This window comes from Aspergillus bombycis (assembly GCF_001792695.1).
Source record: "Aspergillus bombycis strain NRRL26010 chromosome Unknown contig00053, whole genome shotgun sequence".
NCBI classification, from domain to species: domain Eukaryota; kingdom Fungi; phylum Ascomycota; class Eurotiomycetes; order Eurotiales; family Aspergillaceae; genus Aspergillus; species Aspergillus bombycis.
The window spans coordinates 199,422-220,325 of record NW_019170055.1 but is presented as its reverse complement, the minus strand read 5'-3'; the positions used below and the strand labels follow the sequence as shown (position 1 = coordinate 220,325).

The following is a 20,904-nucleotide window of genomic DNA, read 5'->3' as shown; positions in this document are numbered from 1 at the left end:
TTTTTGTCTTTCTTTCTGTTTAACTCACTCCTAATGGCTTCATAAAACTAGGATTATTATGTGACCATCTATTCCGCCGAGATTGTCAACGCCCTGACAAACCTTCTGTTTATGTGGCTCGGAATCAAAGGGCTACGCAGCTGTAGGCGCAATGGACATGATTCAATCTTTGACGTGGCATACTATGGTTATCTCCTTGTTGGAACGGGGAGTTTCCTGTTCCATTCGACCCTGAAATGTGAGTGCTAGATTTCTATATTCATTCTACGAGGAGGGGTTGGGTAACTCGGGCTTACTAACCTGATATTCTCCGACAGATCCCATGCAACTCGTCGACGAACTTTCCATGATTTACACCACATGTTTGATGTGCTATGCGTCCTTCTCTTACTCGAGACCAACAACCGTCCGTGTACTCCTAGCTATTGCGCTGACCGGGTTAGCCGTCTTCATTACCCTCTATTACCACTACCTTCAAGACCCTGTCTTCCACCAGAATGCATACGCTATCCTGACCATTGTCGTCGTCCTGCGGAGTATGTACACCATGGAGGTAACCCTTCGCCCTAAATGGCGACACACCACCGAGCAGGATCGGATAGCGCGCGAGAAACAGGGTCTACCTGTTCCTTCAAAGGAACATCAACATTACGAGAATATGCGAGATGTCAAGATTCTGAAGACCATGTGGTTCATGGTTATTTATGGACTAAGCATGTTCCTCGGTGGCTTCTTTATCTGGAACTTGGATAACCACTTTTGCACTAAGATCCGCGGATGGCGCCGGGTAGTGGGGCTTCCGTGGGGTATGCTCCTTGAAGGTCATGGCTGGTGGTATGTCTCCTATCTCTGGTTCTTTCTCTTTTCTGCGCCGCCGCAGGTCTTCGCTCGTACCGTACTTGCTAACATTGTTCTGTTGTCAAGGCATCTCATGACCGGTATTGGTGCGTACCTCTATATAATTTGGGGCATTTGGCTGCGCCACTGCTTGAACAACCGTCAAGAGGAATATTATCTGTGGTGGCCGCATTTCTGGAACTTCCCCGAGATCATCCGTATTAGCTCCAAAGACAAGGGCGAAAATGGCGTGGCCAAGAAATCAAACTAGGCTAGTGCGAGTGTTCTTACTGATACTATATCCTTACTCCGTTTTGAGCGAGCATTGTGGCCAGGAGCTACGGTGGCTTGGCTATGACCCTGGCATCTATGTTTTGCTTATTCATTATAGACATCGGTTTTGGCCTGGCCAGGACCGTATTATTATAGAGAACAGGATGAGAAGAATAAAGATGGTATTACAGCTCACAGCGTGATTTAGGGTCTTCAAGATTATGTTGCTTATCCGATAATCCACATGAACCTCATCGACGTACGCTATATTTGTTGAGGACAGCATAACTCCTGTGTAGCTGCGGGTCGTCTACTGGTCTTCACAGTTTCGGCTTGGGAGGGCCCTTCTTACCCCTCACGGGGGCGGGGACGTGCTCCTTCCAGCGCGGATCAATCGTGATTTTCTCAACTTTCGACTTGCGACTCCACTGGTCTCGGAAATTCTGGTCTTCCTCTCGCCAACGCTGCAGTTCCTGGCCCAACCACTTACTGGCTGCTTCGGCGCATTCAGTCGGTGCTTCCTGGGCAAGGAGATGTCCGAACTCTTTGAGGTAGACGTCACGAACTCGACCCGCCGCTGCCCCTCCACTGCCACCTAAACCTACGCCAGTGTTGGCCATCTTGTCGGCCATCATCTCGGGAAGACACATATCCGATTTGCCGCCAAATATGTACATCACACTAGGTCGAAGGTGCGGGATCTCTGCGAATATACGCGACGGCTCAGGGCGGTAGAAGGGGAAAGATCCCAGATGATTGGGGTCGAGATCAGGATGTGTTACCCGATTCACCGGTACATCTTTGCCCGGAGGTCCATCGTAGTTGGGGCGTGAGAAGGTAAATACTTCTTGGTGAAGAGGTGTCGTTAGGGTGACGGGTCGTTCACCGTCCTTAGATGCTTCGTTGGGAAGTTGATGAATAGCCGTGGGAAGTTCCCGCAGGCCGTGTTTAATCCAGCGGTCAAGGACACGGGAGTCCCAGGCTTGGTAGAACGGACTTCGATTGAAACCCTCCGCAGCGGCCTGGCGCGAAGGCCAGATATCTCGTCGATAGGTTGATAGTTGGGTAGTTTTGGTCATGGCCAGTTTTCGCTTGTCGGCTGATAGGGGATCTAACTGCGTTGTTTGTCGCTGGATAACAGGGTCTAGCAGGACAAGTGTATGGATGAGTCGAGGATGCATCAGGCATAATTTCGCACTGTGATGGTTGAAGGGCGTCAAAAAGAGTTGCGCGGCTCCATTTTGCAGAAGACTCACAGGTGTGCACCGCCAAAGCTATGACCGATCCCAATGATGGGACGAGGCATCTCCTTGCGCTTCACGTTGACGAGGTGCAGGAGGTCTCTGGGATGATCAAACCAACTAGCTGTTTGCGCACGGTGTGAGTTTTAGACCATTCGCCGTCTGATTTGTTGGTAGCACACCCAACGGAGACATTGTTACGTACGGTCGTTGCCCAAAAGATCCTCGTTGGTTACATAGCTTTGCCCTTGATGCGCAACGTCGGCTATCCAAATATTTCGGATGCGGAAGCCATTGGCTTTGGACCGAGCATGTAGTTCTTCCCAGAGTGGTTCATAGAGTTCCTGGTAAACAGTATTAGCCTTATGTTTCCGTTGAAAAGCAAGCCACATTCGAGGACGTAACTAAATCCTGGACGATGTACCTTAGGAAAACCATTCGCATGGGTCGCCAGAATAGTGACATCACCTGGCTGGGGATTAGGGTTATCTAGGGGGATATACTGCTTGACGGCTAAATGTAACTCATCTTCCTGTTCGTTAGCCGTAGCCGCGGGATATTCCCGAATATGCTGGCATTCGACCACATGGTCGACAATGCGAAAAGGCCCGGAACTTGTAGGGGAAGACATCGCATAGGTATCTCTTCTATTTGGGAAAGTTTCGGTTTATTATGGGCCCGCCTGGGGCTTTTTAAAGGCGGAGGGATCCCCAGTTTATGATATGGGGTAACGGAGGTAGGCCCAAGTCACTTTGCCGTGAACTGGATCGTTGAGCGAGGTGCATTCCCGTAATTCACTCTGAATGGCCCGAGAAGCAGTGCCGAGCATTTTGCATTATTATCTTGCATTATGCACTAAAAACCTTGCTGTCTTCTGGGCATTATCTGGGTGCAGACATGAACAATCTGGATCATCCACCGCTGAACCCGGTTTAACTTTCCCACTTCTTGAACAGGTACTCGGCCAACTCCTGTAGCATCCTGCATCATGGGATAAGTATCGTGTACCGGAACGGTGTCGCTACCATCGCCATTAGGCTTTCTCAAGGTGGTAGACTCAGTCACACAGCATCGCTACCTACAGACTGGCTATGTTTCAGGAGAGAGGGATAGTAGTAGACTGCGAATGCGTTGATTACACTCGCACCAAACATGGTAAATGGTACGCGCACGTGATCAGGTGTCGTGCCGGCGCGTTGGCGCGTCGCATCGCATAATTGTAGTAAAACGCCGCCACGATCTCAGTTGCCAGTCAACCAGCAAGATTTAACGCTTCCTTGTGTGACAGTGACAGAACCTTATATACAACAAGAAAATAAAACTGTAAAGACACTAAATTCCCGCCATGGTGGGCCGCGAGGAGGAGCTTCAGCTGTTCGACCAGTGCAAGATCTGTATAATATGCTCGAAAGACCTCAGCCTCGATACGGCGCAACAGGTATGCATCGACTGATCTATCCTTGGGCACATTAGACTCTTACATGCATACCTACTAGCTTGCGACAACCCTCGAGGAGCAGGGTGGTGAATCCGTCATCTATGAGCCGCCAGCCGCCTTCCCACCGTTACATGAATTTACCCATCTCGTATCTACCACCATCGATTTCCCGTCGTTTGACGCTGCTAACGATGCTTTGATACCTGTTGTCAAACCGCAATGGCTGCACGCATGTCTTAACAAGAGAAAATTGGCAAACCCGCGACAGTACAGTCCCGACCCCCGACTATTCTTGAACGACGTTGTGGTTACATGCGGTGATATCCCAGAGGGTGATAAGGATGCGATTATCGGCGGTGTGCTGGCAAAAGGCGGGCTCTACAGCCCCAGGATAACACAGATGGTCACTCACTTGGTCGATCTGACAACGGATTCAGACAAGGCTCGAGTGGCACTTGGCAAGAAGTTGAATGTCAAGATAGTGCTTCCGCACTGGTAAGAGTCCTTGGTTTACAGTGGCGGAATATTGGACGATCTCATTAACCTAATATTTGCCAGGTTTGACGACTGCCTAAAACTCGGCCGACGAATCGACGAGCGCCCATATACTCTGCCAAACCCAGAAATCCTCCGTGCAGGCCCCGATGCGCCGATCCGCTCTACAGAGAATCGAGATATTGTTGGAGCTTCCACAGCCGAACCAACTACTCTGCCCACGCCTCGACCAAAGCTCGATGTATTCGAAGGGAAGCACGTCATGCTTTCTACCGACCTTGGGATTGGTTCGCACTTATTAGATTCGATTACAGAGATTATCGAGGAAGGCGGAGGTACGGTCACGTCCGATGTTTCCAAGGCAGAGGTCTTGATATGTCGCTACAGAGAAGGCTTCGCGTATCGCGTGGCGTCGAGGCTGAATAAAGAGGTTGGAAACTTATCTTGGCTTTACCATTTGATAACATACAACACCTGGACCTCGCCCCTGCGACGATTGCTGCACTACCCTGTGCCGCGCACTGCGATCCCGGGTTTTGAAGGATTCAAGATCAGTTTGTCTAATTACGTTGGCGAGGCTAGAGCCTATTTAGAAAATCTAGTCGCCGCCTCAGGTGCAGAATGTACCAAGACCTTAAAGCAAGACAACACACATTTGGTGACTGCCCATGGAAACAGTGAAAAGTGCTCTGCAGCAAAAGAATGGGGATTACATGTGGTCAATCACTTGTGGCTCGAAGAGAGTTATGCAAAGTGGAAGCTGCAACCGGTTTCAGATCCCCGTTATACGCACTTTCCTCGACGTACCAACCTAGGCGAGGTGGTCGGTCAGACACGGCTGGACAGGGGTGTTCTCGAAAGCCTCTTTTTCCCTTCAGAACCCAAACCCGAAGCTGCCACAAGCCCGCGGCGAGTCATGCAGAACAAGGATCAGAATGCTACAACCGGAAAGGCGACAGTTTCCATGCAGCCGCCACAAGCGAAAGAGCCGGAAGATGACGGAGGCTTCTCGGATGTAGGTAATGCAACACCAGCCGGCAAGTCGCGGAAACTTTCAGATAGCAGGAAGCTACAGACGCCTGCGCGCACCCGACTTACTTCGGAAGGCAAGGAGAACGATACTCCATCCTCCACAAGTAGTCGGAAGTCCAAGGAAGCCGCGGCTGCCCGTCTGCATGATATTGCTCCGGATATTGCTTTGTACGAAAAGGAAAAGAAGCGTGTTGGTGGTGTGATCTATGGAGGTCGCAAAAAGACGGATGAGGACCGCGTTACACTTAATGCTAAGAAGCGAAGATCACTCGAGCCTGAGGCCAAGAGCGATGAAGACGAAGCAACAGAGGCAAAGAGGCAGAAGAAATCAAAGCCTCCCGTGACAATGCATCTATTAATTACGGGGTATCAAAAGTGGGTAGGAAACATGAAGAAAGAAGATGCAGACAAGGTTCGTAGAACTCTTATCAAGTTATTACGTCTTTGTTCGCCGCGGGACAGAAACTAATGACCTATAGCGACAACTTCGGGAACTTGGTATCCAGGTCGTCCAAGATGCACGGAAATGTTCTCACCTTGCTGCCCCATCTATACTTCGAACTCCTAAGTTCGTCAACGCACTTGCTTATAGCCCAATGATTATTAGCACCGATTTCATCACAGCTTGCCTTAAAAAGAACGAACTTTTAGACCCTGTCGGCTTCCTCTTGGAGGACAAGGCTGCAGAAAAGCGATTCGGTTTCTCTCTAGAGGTAGCCACAAGCAACGCTAAGAAAAACAAGAACAAGCTTTTGCAGGGATATCAGATCTATTGTGTTGAAATCATTCGAGGAGGTTTTGAAGCCTTCAAATCCATTGTTGACACCAATGGCGGAAATTTTTCGCTCTTCCGCGGACGCGTCTCGTACCAACCACAACGAGAAGAGAGCGACGATGACTGCTCCAGTGACGATAACTGGGGGCGGAAAGAAGTGTACCTACTCAGCAGTGTGGCACCCGAGCATCAAAGACTATGGCCACGGTTCCGCCAGATGGTTCAGGGTATTGGCAAAACGCCACGTATTGTGCGCGTGGATTGGCTTCTTGACGTTGTGATGTCGCAAGAATTGCGCGCAGGAGATGAGTATGAGCTGAGTGAAGACATGGCTGACAAGATGGAGGAGTAAGCCCATGTCTTGACGGAAGTTAGAGTGTTCCTGCAAAATGGTTTTGTTTTTGCTTGTCCAAGCATTTCCTGGGCCTCTCGGGGTTCTTGACCTGCGGAGTGATTCTTGTGTGTATATTCTGGAATTATCATGTAGAAGTTACCTGTCGTATCCGAGCGATTTAATGAACAGCCATGATGACAGTGCATGATTTCAACGCCTGTGCTAGATAAATGCTTTCATCAAAAAAACTTAACACCTTCCTGGCCCTCATTGCCAAAAATTTGAGCCTTGCCCCGTTTCACAAGGACATTGAGCGACTTCATCATAACATCTACATCCATGCCATGCCATTCTATCGAGCGTCAGTAGACCTCGCGCAAAAACCCACAACATCCACACATTACCTACCTTGTGACATAGTTGCCTCCCCTTCAACCAACTCGTAAACCGTCAAAACCACATTCTTTTGCCCGGTATTCTCAATCTACTCCCGGCACCAAGCATCAGCATCCGATCGTTCGCACACCCAGGAAGATAACATACCCAATCTGCCAGAAGTCCCGCCCACTCCTCCGGTCTCCTCCACCAAACCCAAGCAATCGTCTTATTCGCACCATCAATCCACTCTGCTCTCCTACCTCCTCCGCCCTTCTCTTCGCTCTCTACCATCCAGTCCAGGATATTCCGCGCCTCAGACAGTGTAATTCGTTTCCGCAGCGTGGAATTATGGAATAGCGGTGACTCGATAGCTTCTATTAAGGAGAGACGGTATGTTCGGTGGTGACGACACCAGGATTGGATTAGTAGCGACCATTTTTGAAGCTGTGAGAGTCGTGTTGTGCTGTTCGGTTGGGGCGTGAAGAATGGGGGGAAAGAATAGGTCGGCGGGAATTGAAAGGGGGCTGGATTAGACATCTCCTTCTCGTCTCTAGCTTCGCCTAGATGCGTTGAGCCCGTGGTTTGACAAAATGAGCCTGGTGTATGTTTATAGAGAGTGTACGGAGTATGTTTGGAGATACTGACGTGCGGAGGGGTTGATAACGGCTGATAGATAGGTGGGGAGTTGGAGTGATGCCGCTTTGATCAGTGATGAGACGGTTAATAAGCTGATCAACGATGGTGGGGACCGCAAATACCCAGGTAGCTATACAGTAAATAAGCGCAAAACACAAGTCCAAAGCGAAAGTCGTTGAACGAGAATCAAATGGTGGGAGACTGGTGAAGTTGAATCTAAGTCACTGACAAGCATGTGGGCTTTATCTCCGGCCCCCCCATAACCTTAACTCCATCTCGAAATAAATTTCCGCACTTCATCCGATCGCATTCACAGTTGAATGCACCCCACCCCCTCCACAACATACATCAATCGTCTCTTTACAGCCCACTTCGCGAATCAATTTCGGCCATAGCAACATAATCGACTTCAACCACAATGTCTGCCCAGCCGTTCAAGCGCCAAAAGCGCGATCAATACCGTCAAAAAGCGGCGGCCGCAGCCAACAAAGACACGGCCAAGGTTAAACTGCCCCAGAAGAAGTTCTATCGGCAGCGTGCGCACGCCAACCCTTTCTCAGATCATCGATTGGATTAGTATGTTAATATATTAATTGCGTGCGTGCGTGGGTTTTGTGGGTGCTAACTGAACACTCTAGTCCGCTCAGCCCAGCGCATATGGACTGGTCGTCGCATTATCCGGCATTCGTCAACCCTGATCCCGAACAAACGAATCTAGCAGATGCGAGGAAACTTCTGAGTGATGTCGAGGTTGTGGATATTGGATGCGGGTTCGGTGGATTGCTTCTTGGCCTTGCGCCGTTATTACCTGAAACGTTGATACTTGGTATGCCCATGGTCCTGTCAATCTATTGATCCTACCCTGCAGCCCTTTTCGGTTTCTGCTATAAAGGAATTTGAACTAATAATTAACTAGGTATGGAAATCCGCACCCAAGTTATCGAATACGTAGAAAACCGCATCCAAGCACTCCGAGCCCAGCAGAACAAACTCAAGAACCCCTCTACAACCACCACCGATTCCCCAGCACCGTCAACTCCTGCCGAGCTGGCCACCGATGGGGCCTCGCCAGATTCAGCCGCCACCCCCGAAACATCCAATAGCCTTGTGCCGGGCGGGTACCAGAACATCAGCGCCCTCCGCAGCAATACTATGAAGTTCTTCCCGAACTTCTTCCGCAGACACCAATTATCTAAGATCTTTATTTGCTTCCCAGATCCTCATTTTAAGGCTAGGAAGCACAAGGCTAGAATCATTTCTGAGAACCTGAATGCTGAATATGCCTACGCGCTGAAGCCGGGGGGCCTTCTGTATACGATCACTGATGTAGAGGAGTATCATCATTGGGTTCTGAGGCATTTCCGAGAGGAAGGTGAACAGCAGGCGAGTGAAGGTGGAGTGAAAGATCTCTTTGAGCGGGTGTCTGAGGAGGAATTAGCAAATGATCCCTGTGTGGAGGTCATGAGGGAGTCTACAGAGGAAGGCAAGAAGGTCACTAGGAACAAGGGAAACAAGTATGTGGCTGTTTTCCGTCGCAAGGCCGACCCTGAATGGCCTGCTTGATATCTCCCACTTATCTCCATTGCTGCTTCTGGCTATGGTGTTTTATACCAGCAATTCTATGCGGTTGGAAGCCAATACTGGAACCCCTGATGTATGTATATAGTAGTTTCAGTTACAAAAGCCTATTAACCCGAAAAAAGACCTAGCTAGAAACCAGTTTCGTGACCCTGTCCATAGCTCAATGGCGCCCAAGACTGCCCAACCCCAGCAAGTACGGCAAGCTGGCAGACGCTACTAGTATTTGACATACACTAATAATTCACTCCCTTGATGCATATGCGGTAGTTGACATAGGTTATAATGTGCATAATATACCCCAAAGAAAGAAAGAACAAGAAAAAGACAAGACTCTACTCCAACACCCAAGATGCTGCGCAGTGACAAGCACTGTGCGTAAGTCAACAAAACTTGGTCTAAATGATAAAAGCCGTGTCTTCTCAGCATTTCTCGTGCAGTCATCATCGAATCCGAGGCGACGCCTTAAGTCGTATGCCCTCGCATCTTTCGCATACAGGTAACTGGACTGGGCCTCCGATGATGCGGCCTTTTGCTGTTCTTTTGGGCTCGCCTTCTCGGACAAAATATCGGCCGTCCGGCCCAAACCCGGCACTGCATTCGTGACAGACAAAGCACTCATCATGCCACTGACCTCCGACAGCTGTGATGACAACATCATCAAGTACTGGTTTTTTGCACCCTGAGCATCGAGGAGCAGTGCGCCGGGAATGGCATTGAAGACACCATGCAAAGCCATCCTTTTCTACAAACGGGGTTTCATGGTCGAAAGGCTGTGGGAAAATATAGTTAGCATATTATCACTCAGACTTCAAGCTCTCAGGTTGGTCGTACATCACCACATTCGGCACAAAAGAAGTGGCCGACATGCCATTCAGCACCACATGCTACAACCACTTCTCCTTCAATAGGGGTCTTGCAGCTCTTGCACCTCGGGCTGAACAATTCATGAAAGTCAAGATGACAATAGAACCTCAGTAAACGGGCCTCCTCGTTGGCTTCCGAAACAGCTGCCAGTCGTTCCTGACGTTTCGCATCGGGTTCTTGGTAGAAGGCCACACATTCAAGCGGTGTCTGACAATGATGGCACACGAAACATTCTGGATGAAAACGCGATCCGGCAGCAGTGACAATTTTTCCAGAAATCGGAAGAGCGCATGATTCGCACTTCGCCGTTGGGACACCAGCCCGACTGTAAGTTGATAGCCAACGGTTCTGCAGAGCCGACGATGGAGACTTTCTCTGGAATGGATTTGAGCGTTTGCTGCTGTTGGGTGAGGCCGGGAGAGAGGTATCATCTTTCTTACGATCCTGTGACGACCCGGCCATCTCAGAAATAGTAGGTGGCTTGTCATCCGGTAGGTTAATCACTGGGATAGAAGGTGCTTCGGATATCTCAATTGTAGGAGCGGAAGGTGCAGGGGGTGGCGTTGGTGAAGCAGATTCGCGCGCTCCGACGTCGATATCTTTGCCTGGGGATTGAGCCTCGGTGGGCTTCCAGGTTGGATCAAAGCTCACAATCGGCCGGCCAGCGCGATCACTCACGGCAGTTGGCATGGGCAGCCTTGCACTTCGGTCTTTGAGCTTCTTACTTGTCGCTGCTCGAATTTCGTCACTTCGAATCTCAATTCCATCTTTTTTCGGGATAGCCTGTTCATCATTCGGATGTGCCTGGGGAAGGGGGTCGTTGGCCTTATACTCAGGATTTCTTGACTGCGTTGGGGGATGCTTATGTAGTTCAAAACGAGACAGTTTATCGACGAACGAAAGGCTACCAAATCGGCCAGAGAGGGGTCTCGAGCCTCGAGGCAGGGCATTACGTGGTTTGACTTTTAAGGCTGACGAATCGGATCTTGAGAAATCAGGACGTTCATCATCCATATACTGAGACTCCCCAGGCTCTTCATATATGTGGTCGTTGGGGTTTCGAAAAACACCCTTTGACGAGCCATTGCTGATACTCCCGAGGCCCAGTCCATAGCCACTGCTCGTTCGTTTTGATGGGCTCCCGTTTTGAGGCAAGGAAAAGTCAACTTTAAGATTCTTTCGGAGTGTGCCATTCTTTCTGGGGCTGGAATTTGGTTCGTCCGAAGCAGGTTGCTGTTCCTCGGCGCGTCTGCTGGGTGAGTCTGAGTAGTAGTCTGACCTGAGACGATAACTGTCCCCCCGTGGGCTTTTGGAAGCGAGAGCATGGCCAATTAAAACGCCACTCTTATCTGATCCTTGACTGAATCTTTCCATATCGGGATTACGATAAGGAGCGTATGGGTTCTTGAAGGGCAATCCAGGGTTTTGGTGCATCCAAACCAGTTCCGTAGCCTCATCTTGGGCAGCTTCATGGAGGCGAATGTCATCTTGGATATCCATTTCTTGCAGCGCATCTCGGAGGGATTGGGCTTCCTCCCTTTCAAATCGACGCCGGTAACTCTCGCGATATGCTGTGTTTGGAGATGGGGGGCTGGGACGAGAGAAAACCCGCGTTGGCGAGACGTTCTTCCGAACAGGTACCATTCGGGGTTCTTGGACCAGCGGTCGTCCTGCCGGACTGCCTATGGATCCTCGAGAAGATACGGGACGATGGTTAGATAAAGAACTGGTAGCGCGGGGCGGCTCCCTATCGCCCGCTGTGGTGGTTGACGGCATCCTCGAATTTGAGTATGAAGACATCGCTGATGCTGCCCTTGGAGGGAGGTCCTCTCGAGGATTCGACTCAGCTGGCGTCGTAGGGAGTGGCCTCGATCCACCTGGGCGGGTTGGCCTATTTGTCCGGAGGTCCTTCAGATAATTTGCTGTAAAGAGGAGAAGTTAGCCACATGCTAGTATCCAGGAGATAAGTTCCAAAAATAAAAAATATGATCACACCACCAACACCTTGCAGAGTGAAGAATGCCATTACGCAGCCAATAATGTAGACTTACCAACCTGATCGTCGGACATGTATGATGGCCCGGGAGGGGAGACCTTCCGTTGGCCATCTTTTGCCTTGTTATGCTGCAGATACGGTCTATACATGGTGTGGTGTTGTCCTGGAAGAGAGTCTTCAAGGGAAAGGTATCTTGAGAGTCATCAGAATCGATTGATGTGTTGTTCAGCTATGAAGTCAGTTTCCCATATGGTTGATCAGTGAGCCAATAATGTTCCAGAAGGTGGCTGGGGTGGGCACAATGATAGATTGGGCTAGGAAGATCTCTTCAGCCCCGCTGGGACGATTAGAGTATCATCACAAAGAGATATGCTTAAAGTCTGTTAGTATTGGATGGAAGGAAAGTAGGAATTGATTAATCAATAATGTTCTATAGGGTTAGTCTGCCTGGCACTGATCGGAATGATGTTCAGTTGATCATAACAACCGTAACAATGGGCATTTGACGGCCTGGATGACTGAAAGGGGGGAAACAACAACAAATCAGTGCAAACAGTGCAAACACCGGTTTCACATGGTCGCAAAGGCAACGCGGGGATTATCTCAAGGGACTAACCGCAGAAGGCAACACTAACCCTAAGACCTAAGCCGGTCTCTATAATGGGACAAGCGTCATCGGGCATGGACCAGGCCTTCCCTTAGCTGCGCGCAGTCAGAATACTCCGATGCACTACTATCTTTAGGGCATTTCTACCTTGGATAATACAGGCAATACATGCTGGAAGCATCAGGCAATGAAATGAGCATCTTATCCTGAACCATGTGGCACACGTGGATCTCTACAGAGCCACTCGAACTCTCTTTTTACTGTACGATTTGTCCTCTGTTGGCACATGGAGACTTCTCTGGAGCTTACCAACCAAATTGATACCCCAACTTTCTCCGGATTTCACTCCGTCTCCAACTCCCAAGCTTTGCTCCACCGGCTACTCGGCATTACATCCGACCTCAATTAATTTTCTGGTGTCATTAGCCCAATGACGGCCTCTGGGACTGCCGCGGTCATTACCGTGGTCCAAGGAATCCTTGTCGGCAGGATGCGATTATCAGACTGTCGTAGCCTTTCTTGTTGAATGCATGACACATCAACTTCGACTCTTATTAGTTCATGCTCGCTTAGTTTTCTTGGAGTATTTTACTCCAGCCTTCTCTCGGTTTAATCTATAAGGTTCATTCTTTCATGAGCATAGTAAAGCCCTCTCATGTATAGTAAGCGGACGGAGAGACGCAAAATCACACATTACTTTTATCTATTTCTGTCGCACGAATGGCAGACAACACTCCTATCGATATAGTTCGCTCTCGAGATTATGACCGTGAGTTAATCTCGCAAGATCCACTATATAGAAAAGACCATCGTCAAGATCAAACCGAACTGGAAGAGCAGCAAAACGCAGCTTCGGAAGCCCTAGAAGACAAATATCAACGTGATGTCCCCCCAGACGGTGGCTATGGATGGGTTTGTGTCGCCTGTGTCTTCTGGATTAATGCACATACGTGGGGAATCAACAGTGTCCGTCTCCCAAACTTCATTGCCCCTTAATAATAGAAACACAGGATAGACTGACCGCTAGTTAAGAGCTACGGTGTATTCCTCTCTTATTACCTTTCAAACGATGTATTCCCCAATACCTCTGCACTCTCATACGCCTTCACTGGTGGTCTGAGCATATCCTGTGCTCTTTTGGTTGCTCCTCTGGCCACCCACCTGATCCATGTCTACGGGACACGACTTGTGTTAAATCTGGGCGTCTTCTTTGAGACCCTCTCGCTGATTGGATCCTCCTTCGCCACGGAAAGGTGGCACATCTTCCTTAGCCAAGGCGTATGTTTCGGATGGGGGATGGGATTTCTCTTCGTCGGAAGCGTAGGCATTATCCCTCAATGGTTCCAGCGACGACGAAGTCTCGCAATGGGCATCAACGCCGCTGGATCCGGCCTGGGAGGATTGATCTGGTCCCTAGCAGTAGGCTCCATGATCCCTCGACTGGGGCTCAGCTGGGCCTTCCGAATCTTGGGCATCATTGCATGCGTCGTCAACCTAATATGCGCAAATCTGATAAAAGACCGCAACAAAGACGTCGGAAGCCGTCACAAAGCCTTTCACTTCCCTTTATTCAAACGCCCCGAATTTCTCCTTTTTCTCGGCTGGGGTGTCTTCAGTATGTTAGGCTATGTTGCCCTCCTATTCAGCGTAGCCAATTTCGCCCTCTCGGTTGGCCTCTCATCCCATCAGGGTAGCATTGTCAGTGCATTGCTGAATCTCGGTCAAGGCCTTGGTCGGCCCTTTGTGGGCATGTTCAGTGACAAACTCGGCCGCATCAATATTGCTACAATTCTTTCCTTCTTTTGCGGCTTGTTCTGTCTGGTTATTTGGACTTTTGCGCGCAGTATGGGTGTCGTTTGCTTCTTTGCTGTCCTTGTTGGTACCGTGGCTGGTACGTACTGGGCAACTGTTACTCCTGTGCTTGCGGAAATCATTGGTTTGAGAGACCTCCCCAGCGGTCTTAGCATTACTTGGATCATTCTCGTTGCTCCTACTACTGTTTCTGAGGCTATTGCTCTTGTCTTGCGGGACAACAACTCCAACGACTCTATCTACTTGAGGGTCCAGATCTTCACTGGGTTTATGTACATCGGTGCTTCGTTGTGCTTGTGGATAGTCCGAGGTTGGAAAGTGGTATATACCAACCGGGAAGCTCAACTGAAATCGTCTGCTGCGGTGACAACGAATGATAACGGTGTCAAGGTCGGAAGCTCCCATAGGGTTGGAGATGAGAAGAGGAACCAGCCGGCAATGGAACCTCCAACTTCCGATCATATACCTGAGGTTAGGCTCTGGTCGCCAGTTGCACTACTTCGTGGCATGGTTACACTGAAAAGAGTGTGACAGCAGTAATCCAGGTAAATCCAATTGGATAGATATTATTCAGTCTAATAATGTAAATGAAAGTATACATGGACCAGACAGTAATACAAGATCTAATTATAATACCACTAGACTCCGGATAATCTCTTTTTTATGACCAACACCCAACTGACATCCTTAGACATGTTATGTTTTATCTTTGTTCCTAATTTTGAGCTCCCAAAATCAACACCCTAACCCTTCTCTTTCCTGCACCCCGGCCACTTTCTTCCTTCACGGAGCTGACGTTGACCTTGACTCTCTGGAAGAGTTCCACGCTCATGCCTTGATCAGAGTGACCCTTATCCGAAACTTGAAGAGTGTATTCCTCATTGTCAAATTCGCTCTCGCGACGGACTACTAGTTCTCGTCGTTCCTCAACAGATCGTAGGGCAGAATCACCCTTGAGCACAAAGTCTTCCAGACGCACCACACCCTCGATACCAAATCGCGGAACAAAAACTACCACGCCGTTCTCAAAAACGCGCATGACGTAACCTTCTTCTTCGATGCCGCCGTCTACTCCGTTAGTGGATAGCTTCTCGCCGCGTGCTTTTAATGCCTGACCAACGTAGTACTCGATGCTAGCTCGACCAGCATGTTGGGCATTGCGGTGGCGGTAGTTGATATTGCGGCAAATGTCTTCCAGACGGTTGCGGGTCATAACACCTTCAACGACTGCCCGGCCGTCTTCGCCTTCATATCCAATAGCAGACGCAAGTTGTCGATGGACTAACAAGTCGGCATATCGTCTAATTGGCGATGTAAAATGCGTGTAGATGGGAGAGGCCAAACCATAGTGACGGAATTCCGACTCAGCATGAGCACCTGCGCAGAAATACTCTGCAGATGTCATGCATCGGGTAGCGAGAATGCGGACTAGGGTGTTAAAGAAGGGGTTCTTAGCATCGACACACTGGTCAAGCGAGTCGGCCAGGGCGCGTGAGCTAGAAACATCAAGCCTCATATCCCGCTTCTTGGAAAGTTGATTAATGAGCTCTTCAAAGTTCTGTGGTGGAGGGGTGGCGTGTCGTCGTAGCATGGCAGTTTGGGAGAATGTACTGTAGATTTTCGCTGCAACAGTGATATTGGCGTGAAGCATGAATTCTTCAACGAGACTGTTGGTTGCGAGCATAGCTTTTGTCTTGACATCCGTAAGTGGATCTCCAACCTCGTCGTTATCGGTTTCGATACGAACTTCAGGCGAGGCCAGGTTCAGTGCACCTGCATCCATACGCTTCTGGCGGAGAATCTTGGAGAACCGAAGCAAGGTGCGCATGCTCTCGGTTAGTTCATCCTTTTTCGATGGATCGTCAATGCGCATCTGGGCCTGCTCGTAACTGAAGGCTTCACGAGAACGAATGACGGATTTGGTGAAGTCTGTGGAAACAACCTCAGCATTTGGAGTCATCTCCCACAGAACCGAGAAAGCATAACGTTCCACGTAAGGCTTGAGCGAGCAAAGATCGGTACCAAGCAAGTGTGGAAGCATATCAATACGTTTGTCGACTAGATAGACTGTTGTACCACGCAGACTAGCTTCTAGGTCCATCGCATTGTTCGGCTTAACGAAATGTGATACATCTGCGATATGGACTCCAACTTCAAAGTTGCCATTGGGCAACGGGCGTGCGTGAAGAGCATCGTCAATATCCTGGCAGTTTGGTGGATCAATGCTACATATAAGGAGGTCTCTGAGGTCTCTGCGGCCTTTCCAGCCGATATCTTCCTTACTGGCGGGAACCCTCCAGTCATGTCCCTCTGCAGGAAGACAGTCGAGAACGGCTTTAGGGAACGGCTTATATTGTACATCGTATTCGAGTAGCAGGGCTTCTGTCTCAGCTCCCTTTGTTTCGAGCTCTCCCAATGAACGAATAAAGTGTCCAGTAGGATACCGAGAATCACGATCCCATGAATCGATTGTGATGAGAATTCGTTGACCCAGCAATTCGGAGGCTTGCCTGGTGCGCACCCTAATCTTAGGTACACGCTTATCCATGGGCAAAACGAAAACATTTTGCTGACGCCGACCAGAGCTAGCTTGGGAGCCTGTCGATCCCGAGTCAACGTGTCCGACGTACTGCCGCCAGTTTCGTTTGATCACGCCCACAACCTTAGCTGTTGGCTGAGGCCTTCCTTCTGTATTCTTTCCATGCGCTTGTCTGACCTCTTCCTGTAAAGCTTTTCTTTCCCTTTCAGTGACCACGGCCTCGTTATCCTCAGCGTCAGGGTTGTCGTTCTTGGTTACTGCTTCTTCGTCCACAATCTTAGTTGATGGGGATTTCCACTGATCCTTAGGAAGCACTTCAATCACAACGACGTCCCCAGAAATAGCTCTATTACTGTTGTCGCGACCCAGAATAAGAAGAGGCTTGTCAAATGCTGCGACATTGACGGAACCCTCAAGATAATTGTACGGAGACACATTGAAGACACCTTGATGTAAGGTACCAGCCCTCAATTCAGTCATTATCTTGGACATTGTATAGTATTCTGGGTAAAAAAGCTCTCCGCGTACACCCTTGGTCTCTCTTTGTTCTCTTGACTCGTTGATCATATCGAGTAATCTGTCGGAATCCTCCAAGCCCGAGACGTAATCGGTTAACGATAGGGCTGTCACGTTCTCCTCCTTTGCCTTGCGCAAGCTGTCTTTGTCGTCCGTGATAACAACAATAGCAGGCACTGTCTTCTCTTTCTTTCCCTTCTTCGCTGCGGCTCGTAAATGCTCGGTGTACCATTTTGCTACAGCACGGACGGCACGGTCATTCCTGTCATTGATCGATTCATTTGGCCCTCTCCGCACATGTGTTTCCATTCTAAATTCGTTGAAAAACAGGTAAAAGCGTTTCTCGTCGGTCTTGATTAAAGCAAGCAAGCGGTTGTAGAGGGGTAGAGACTGGTTCTTGAGTTCTTCAAGAACTGTTTGAAGGATGATCACATCGTAGAATGCGCCGGTATGTTCAAATAGATCCATACCATTCAGCAACGCGTTGGTATCAGGAACGAGGTAATGGCCACGAGGGAAAGCGGTTGTACCGGCGGGGTGCTCTGAAAGAACGAAAGGCGCAACTGTGTCGCATTAGCCACTAGACGCAGTGTTTTACACTGATCTTACTCACTGTTTCCATTTGCATCCGCTGGAGCGACCGAGGGGCATGTTGAACACAGCTTTGATGAGCAAGGAATATCCTGTCTCAGGTAAAGCTCACGAACGATCTTTTGCACCTTTCCACTTTTTGTCGACCTAACGAAGATTTTGCTAGTGACATTTGCGGTATGCGGGTCAGAAGAGAAGTCCCTCCGTAAGCTTTTCATATTGGCAGCTATGTGACCTGACAGTTGGAGTCAGGTTTTTCTTATCATAAAGCTGCTCTATATGATGTTGATGCAGTCAGTGGCGTTCATTCAGATTCGGTTCCGCTGCTGGAGCGCAGTTGAGATAAATGTTGTCCCAAAATGGGAAAGTCTCCCGATTAGGTACCTCACTACTCCGTAATCGTATCAGATAACGTGCTCCAACTAAATCATAACTACCTTCATTCCAATAGATAACATACATTCTGATACGAATTCACTACGGACAGATTGTAAGTTTAAATTAAGTAGAAATGGTTGTTGCAGTAAGGAGTCCTCAAGAAAACAAATAAAAGAAGAGCAACTCTAGCCACTAACTCGTTAACTCGACAGGCCGTGGGGCAACTATGCTCGACTGCGAGCATGGCTGCCAATCTGGCCCAGTGTCAGATACTGGTGCGCAAAGCCGTTGCTGCTGGAGCTAAAGTACAGTATATGTCATTGACTTGCAGGTTCTAACTAATGCATAACCAGGCGCTGTTTCTTCCCGAAGCGACAGACTATATAGGTTCCTCACCAGCAGAGACAATCTCACTTGCGTGCTCTGTGCATGATAGTGAATTTGTACTGGGTCTACAGAAGGAGGCCATGCAGTCTAATTTACACATAAACGTCGGCATCCACGAACCATCCCCGGATGGTAGAGTAAAAAACACTCTTATCTGGATCAATGAAAAAGGCATTATTACGCAGCGCTACCAGAAAATTCATCTATTTGATGTAGAGCTCGAAGGCGGTCCGGTACTAAAGGAAAGCACGTAGGTTGCACCAGGGTATATTATGAGAACCATAGTAAATGTACTGACCATTATTTCCAGGAGCGTCGAGAAAGGAATGGAAATTCTACCTCCATTCAAGACTCCTGTTGGACGTGTCGGCTTAGCCATATGTTTCGATGTAAGTTATCGGGTTTTGAAGCCATGTTGGATGAGGTTAATTTGATATCATCTTGCAGCTGCGTTTCCCCGAAATTAGCCTGGCTTTGAAGCGGCAAAACGCCCAGCTTATCACTTATCCTTCAGCATTCACGGTTCCCACAGGAAAGGCCCATTGGGAAACACTACTACGGGCCAGAGCTATTGAAACCCAGTCATATGTGATAGCAGCGGCGCAAGCGGGCCCTCACAATGAGAAAAGAAGGAGCTATGGCCATTCGATGATTGTGAACCCTTGGGGAGAGGTCATAACCCAACTTGGCGACGAATATACAGAACCGCAAATCGCCTTCGCGGATATTGATTTGGACCTTCTAGCGAAGGTCAGGAGAGAAATACCACTTCTCAGAAGGACAGACATATATCCAGAGGTATAATGGCCTGGCCCGTAGTAGTCATCTGGGCAGAGATGTCCTTAGAACAAGCTCCGTCAATAAGCCGTTACCCGTTCTTACCGATGAATATAGGCAAGGGCTGAAACTAGACGATAGATAGAATGCTATTTGCGATTGGACATTTGTATTCCTTGCTTTTGCGCAACTTTCTAAAGCAATCGGTGAAAGCATCCCAGAATATACGTTGACAGAGTACATGCAGAATGTAAGAAGAAAAAAGAACATAGGAAAGGGAATAAAAAGACCTGTCTAGACTGGGCTGGCGAATCGTATCCGCTAGCACAGGTACAACATCTCATCCGAAACTGTTTTCCATGTCCGACCGCTCTATGTACAATGTACAAGGAAATACTGAGGACAAATATTGTCCTTTACTTCCTCTGAGCTTTCTCGGGGTCCTCCAGGATACCCTCGGCTTCCAGTCTCCGCCGTGCCTCCTCCAAGGCCCATGTTTGTATACTACCAGAAAGTTAGTTCTGTGCATAAGTAAATTTTCTCACTTCATGCAGCATAGCAGCTTCTGCTGTTTATAGCGAGCGTGCTGATAGCAAGCCGAGCGCAAGGGATTAACGTACGAGGTGTCTGGCTTGAAGACATATGCGACACCGGCAACGAGCAAGCTACCAATGAATCCGTAATACCAGATGTTCTCCCAGCCTTCCTTCACGTACTTCTGGCCTGGCTTGACACCGAAAAGCCACCCAGTGGGAGGGTCGTAGTGATCTCCATGATCAGCAGCACGGAGGTTGGTACGAGTCGAGAAACCCTGAACGTTCTGAGGTCTGCGGAAAAGGCAGCGGGCGCGAAGGCTTTGCGACAAAGTACGAGCAGACATTGCGACTATGAAGAGTAGCGGAAAATCTAACGAATTCCTGGTCGTTAAAGCAGTCGATGATAAGGGACAGGCGGTGGCGGGTTGAGGCCCCTGTCGGTTCCAAACAGGCAAGGACGGTCGGTTAAGACGTCAAATTCGATGTTCCTTCGACCGGCGATGATAATTATCGGTCCAATTAATCAGTTCCTAATCCGACCGCTGTCGTAGAAGGCGCAGGAGGCGTTAAGTTGGAGGGGTGACGGTTTGAACAGCGGTTGATGTTCAGAAGCCGCAAAAGGCCGATGGAGTCATTACGCTAGTCCCGATCTGGTCAGCCCACATACCTTCTTCATGCCTGCAATTTAAGGCTAATAATATGCCTAAGGCAGAACACACCGACGCGCGCGACGCGTCTGGCGATTCCTTATCGCTGAATCTAGAGTCCATGATTCATGCGATTGCATGCGTCAAGACACAAATCCTACTTGAGTTAGATCCATGCATGTCACTTCCTTGAATCCATCTCCAGAATTGGGAAACAATTGCCATCTCTATTCT

At 49.1% G+C, this 20,904-nt stretch overlaps 10 protein-coding genes across 10 annotated transcripts; 5 read left to right on the top strand and 5 right to left on the bottom strand.

The window, feature by feature from the left end:
* Positions 1–322: 322 nt before the first annotated feature.
* On the top strand, positions 323–1,108 carry ABOM_006615 (ceramidase; the record flags this gene model as incomplete). The annotated part of the gene is made up of 1 exon (XM_022533744.1): positions 323–1,108. One exon carries the CDS (start codon positions 323–325, stop codon positions 1,106–1,108), a length of 786 nt encoding a protein of 261 aa, XP_022388273.1.
* Positions 1,109–1,430: 322 nt separating this feature from the next.
* Positions 1,431–2,982, bottom strand: ABOM_006614 (putative toxin biosynthesis protein; the record flags this gene model as incomplete). Its single annotated transcript, XM_022533743.1, has 4 exons — positions 1,431–2,307; positions 2,367–2,475; positions 2,557–2,695; positions 2,776–2,982. 4 exons carry the CDS (start codon positions 2,980–2,982, stop codon positions 1,431–1,433), a joined length of 1,332 nt encoding a protein of 443 aa, XP_022388272.1.
* Positions 2,983–3,696: 714 nt separating this feature from the next.
* Positions 3,697–6,443, top strand: ABOM_006613 (BRCT domain-containing protein; the record flags this gene model as incomplete). The annotated part of the gene is made up of 4 exons (XM_022533742.1): positions 3,697–3,789; positions 3,848–4,284; positions 4,348–5,728; positions 5,796–6,443. The coding sequence occupies 4 exons, from the start codon at positions 3,697–3,699 to the stop codon at positions 6,441–6,443; spliced, it is 2,559 nt and encodes an 852-aa protein (XP_022388271.1).
* A 221-nt stretch (positions 6,444–6,664) lies between these two features.
* ABOM_006612 (ESCRT-II subunit protein VPS25) lies at positions 6,665–7,340 on the bottom strand (the record flags this gene model as incomplete). Its single annotated transcript, XM_022533741.1, has 3 exons — positions 6,665–6,777; positions 6,834–6,909; positions 6,969–7,340. The coding sequence occupies 3 exons, from the start codon at positions 7,338–7,340 to the stop codon at positions 6,665–6,667; spliced, it is 561 nt and encodes a 186-aa protein (XP_022388270.1).
* Positions 7,341–7,857: 517 nt separating this feature from the next.
* trm8 (tRNA (guanine46-N7)-methyltransferase) lies at positions 7,858–9,002 on the top strand (the record flags this gene model as incomplete). Its single annotated transcript, XM_022533740.1, has 3 exons — positions 7,858–8,015; positions 8,078–8,265; positions 8,356–9,002. The coding sequence occupies 3 exons, from the start codon at positions 7,858–7,860 to the stop codon at positions 9,000–9,002; spliced, it is 993 nt and encodes a 330-aa protein (XP_022388269.1).
* A 458-nt stretch (positions 9,003–9,460) lies between these two features.
* Positions 9,461–12,029, bottom strand: ABOM_006610 (LIM domain protein; the record flags this gene model as incomplete). The annotated part of the gene is made up of 3 exons (XM_022533739.1): positions 9,461–9,790; positions 9,852–11,806; positions 11,936–12,029. The coding sequence occupies 3 exons, from the start codon at positions 12,027–12,029 to the stop codon at positions 9,461–9,463; spliced, it is 2,379 nt and encodes a 792-aa protein (XP_022388268.1).
* A 1,178-nt stretch (positions 12,030–13,207) lies between these two features.
* On the top strand, positions 13,208–14,830 carry ABOM_006609 (MCT family MFS transporter; the record flags this gene model as incomplete). Its single annotated transcript, XM_022533738.1, has 2 exons — positions 13,208–13,453; positions 13,520–14,830. 2 exons carry the CDS (start codon positions 13,208–13,210, stop codon positions 14,828–14,830), a joined length of 1,557 nt encoding a protein of 518 aa, XP_022388312.1.
* Positions 14,831–15,014: 184 nt separating this feature from the next.
* Positions 15,015–18,163, bottom strand: ABOM_006608 (exosome catalytic subunit DIS3; the record flags this gene model as incomplete). The annotated part of the gene is made up of 2 exons (XM_022533737.1): positions 15,015–17,917; positions 17,968–18,163. 2 exons carry the CDS (start codon positions 18,161–18,163, stop codon positions 15,015–15,017), a joined length of 3,099 nt encoding a protein of 1,032 aa, XP_022388313.1.
* A 293-nt stretch (positions 18,164–18,456) lies between these two features.
* On the top strand, positions 18,457–19,514 carry ABOM_006607 (carbon-nitrogen hydrolase family protein; the record flags this gene model as incomplete). The annotated part of the gene is made up of 5 exons (XM_022533736.1): positions 18,457–18,468; positions 18,536–18,628; positions 18,677–18,960; positions 19,021–19,099; positions 19,158–19,514. 5 exons carry the CDS (start codon positions 18,457–18,459, stop codon positions 19,512–19,514), a joined length of 825 nt encoding a protein of 274 aa, XP_022388308.1.
* Positions 19,515–19,903: 389 nt separating this feature from the next.
* Positions 19,904–20,367, bottom strand: ABOM_006606 (uncharacterized protein; the record flags this gene model as incomplete). Its single annotated transcript, XM_022533735.1, has 2 exons — positions 19,904–19,991; positions 20,033–20,367. The coding sequence occupies 2 exons, from the start codon at positions 20,365–20,367 to the stop codon at positions 19,904–19,906; spliced, it is 423 nt and encodes a 140-aa protein (XP_022388309.1).
* Positions 20,368–20,904: the final 537 nt, after the last annotated feature.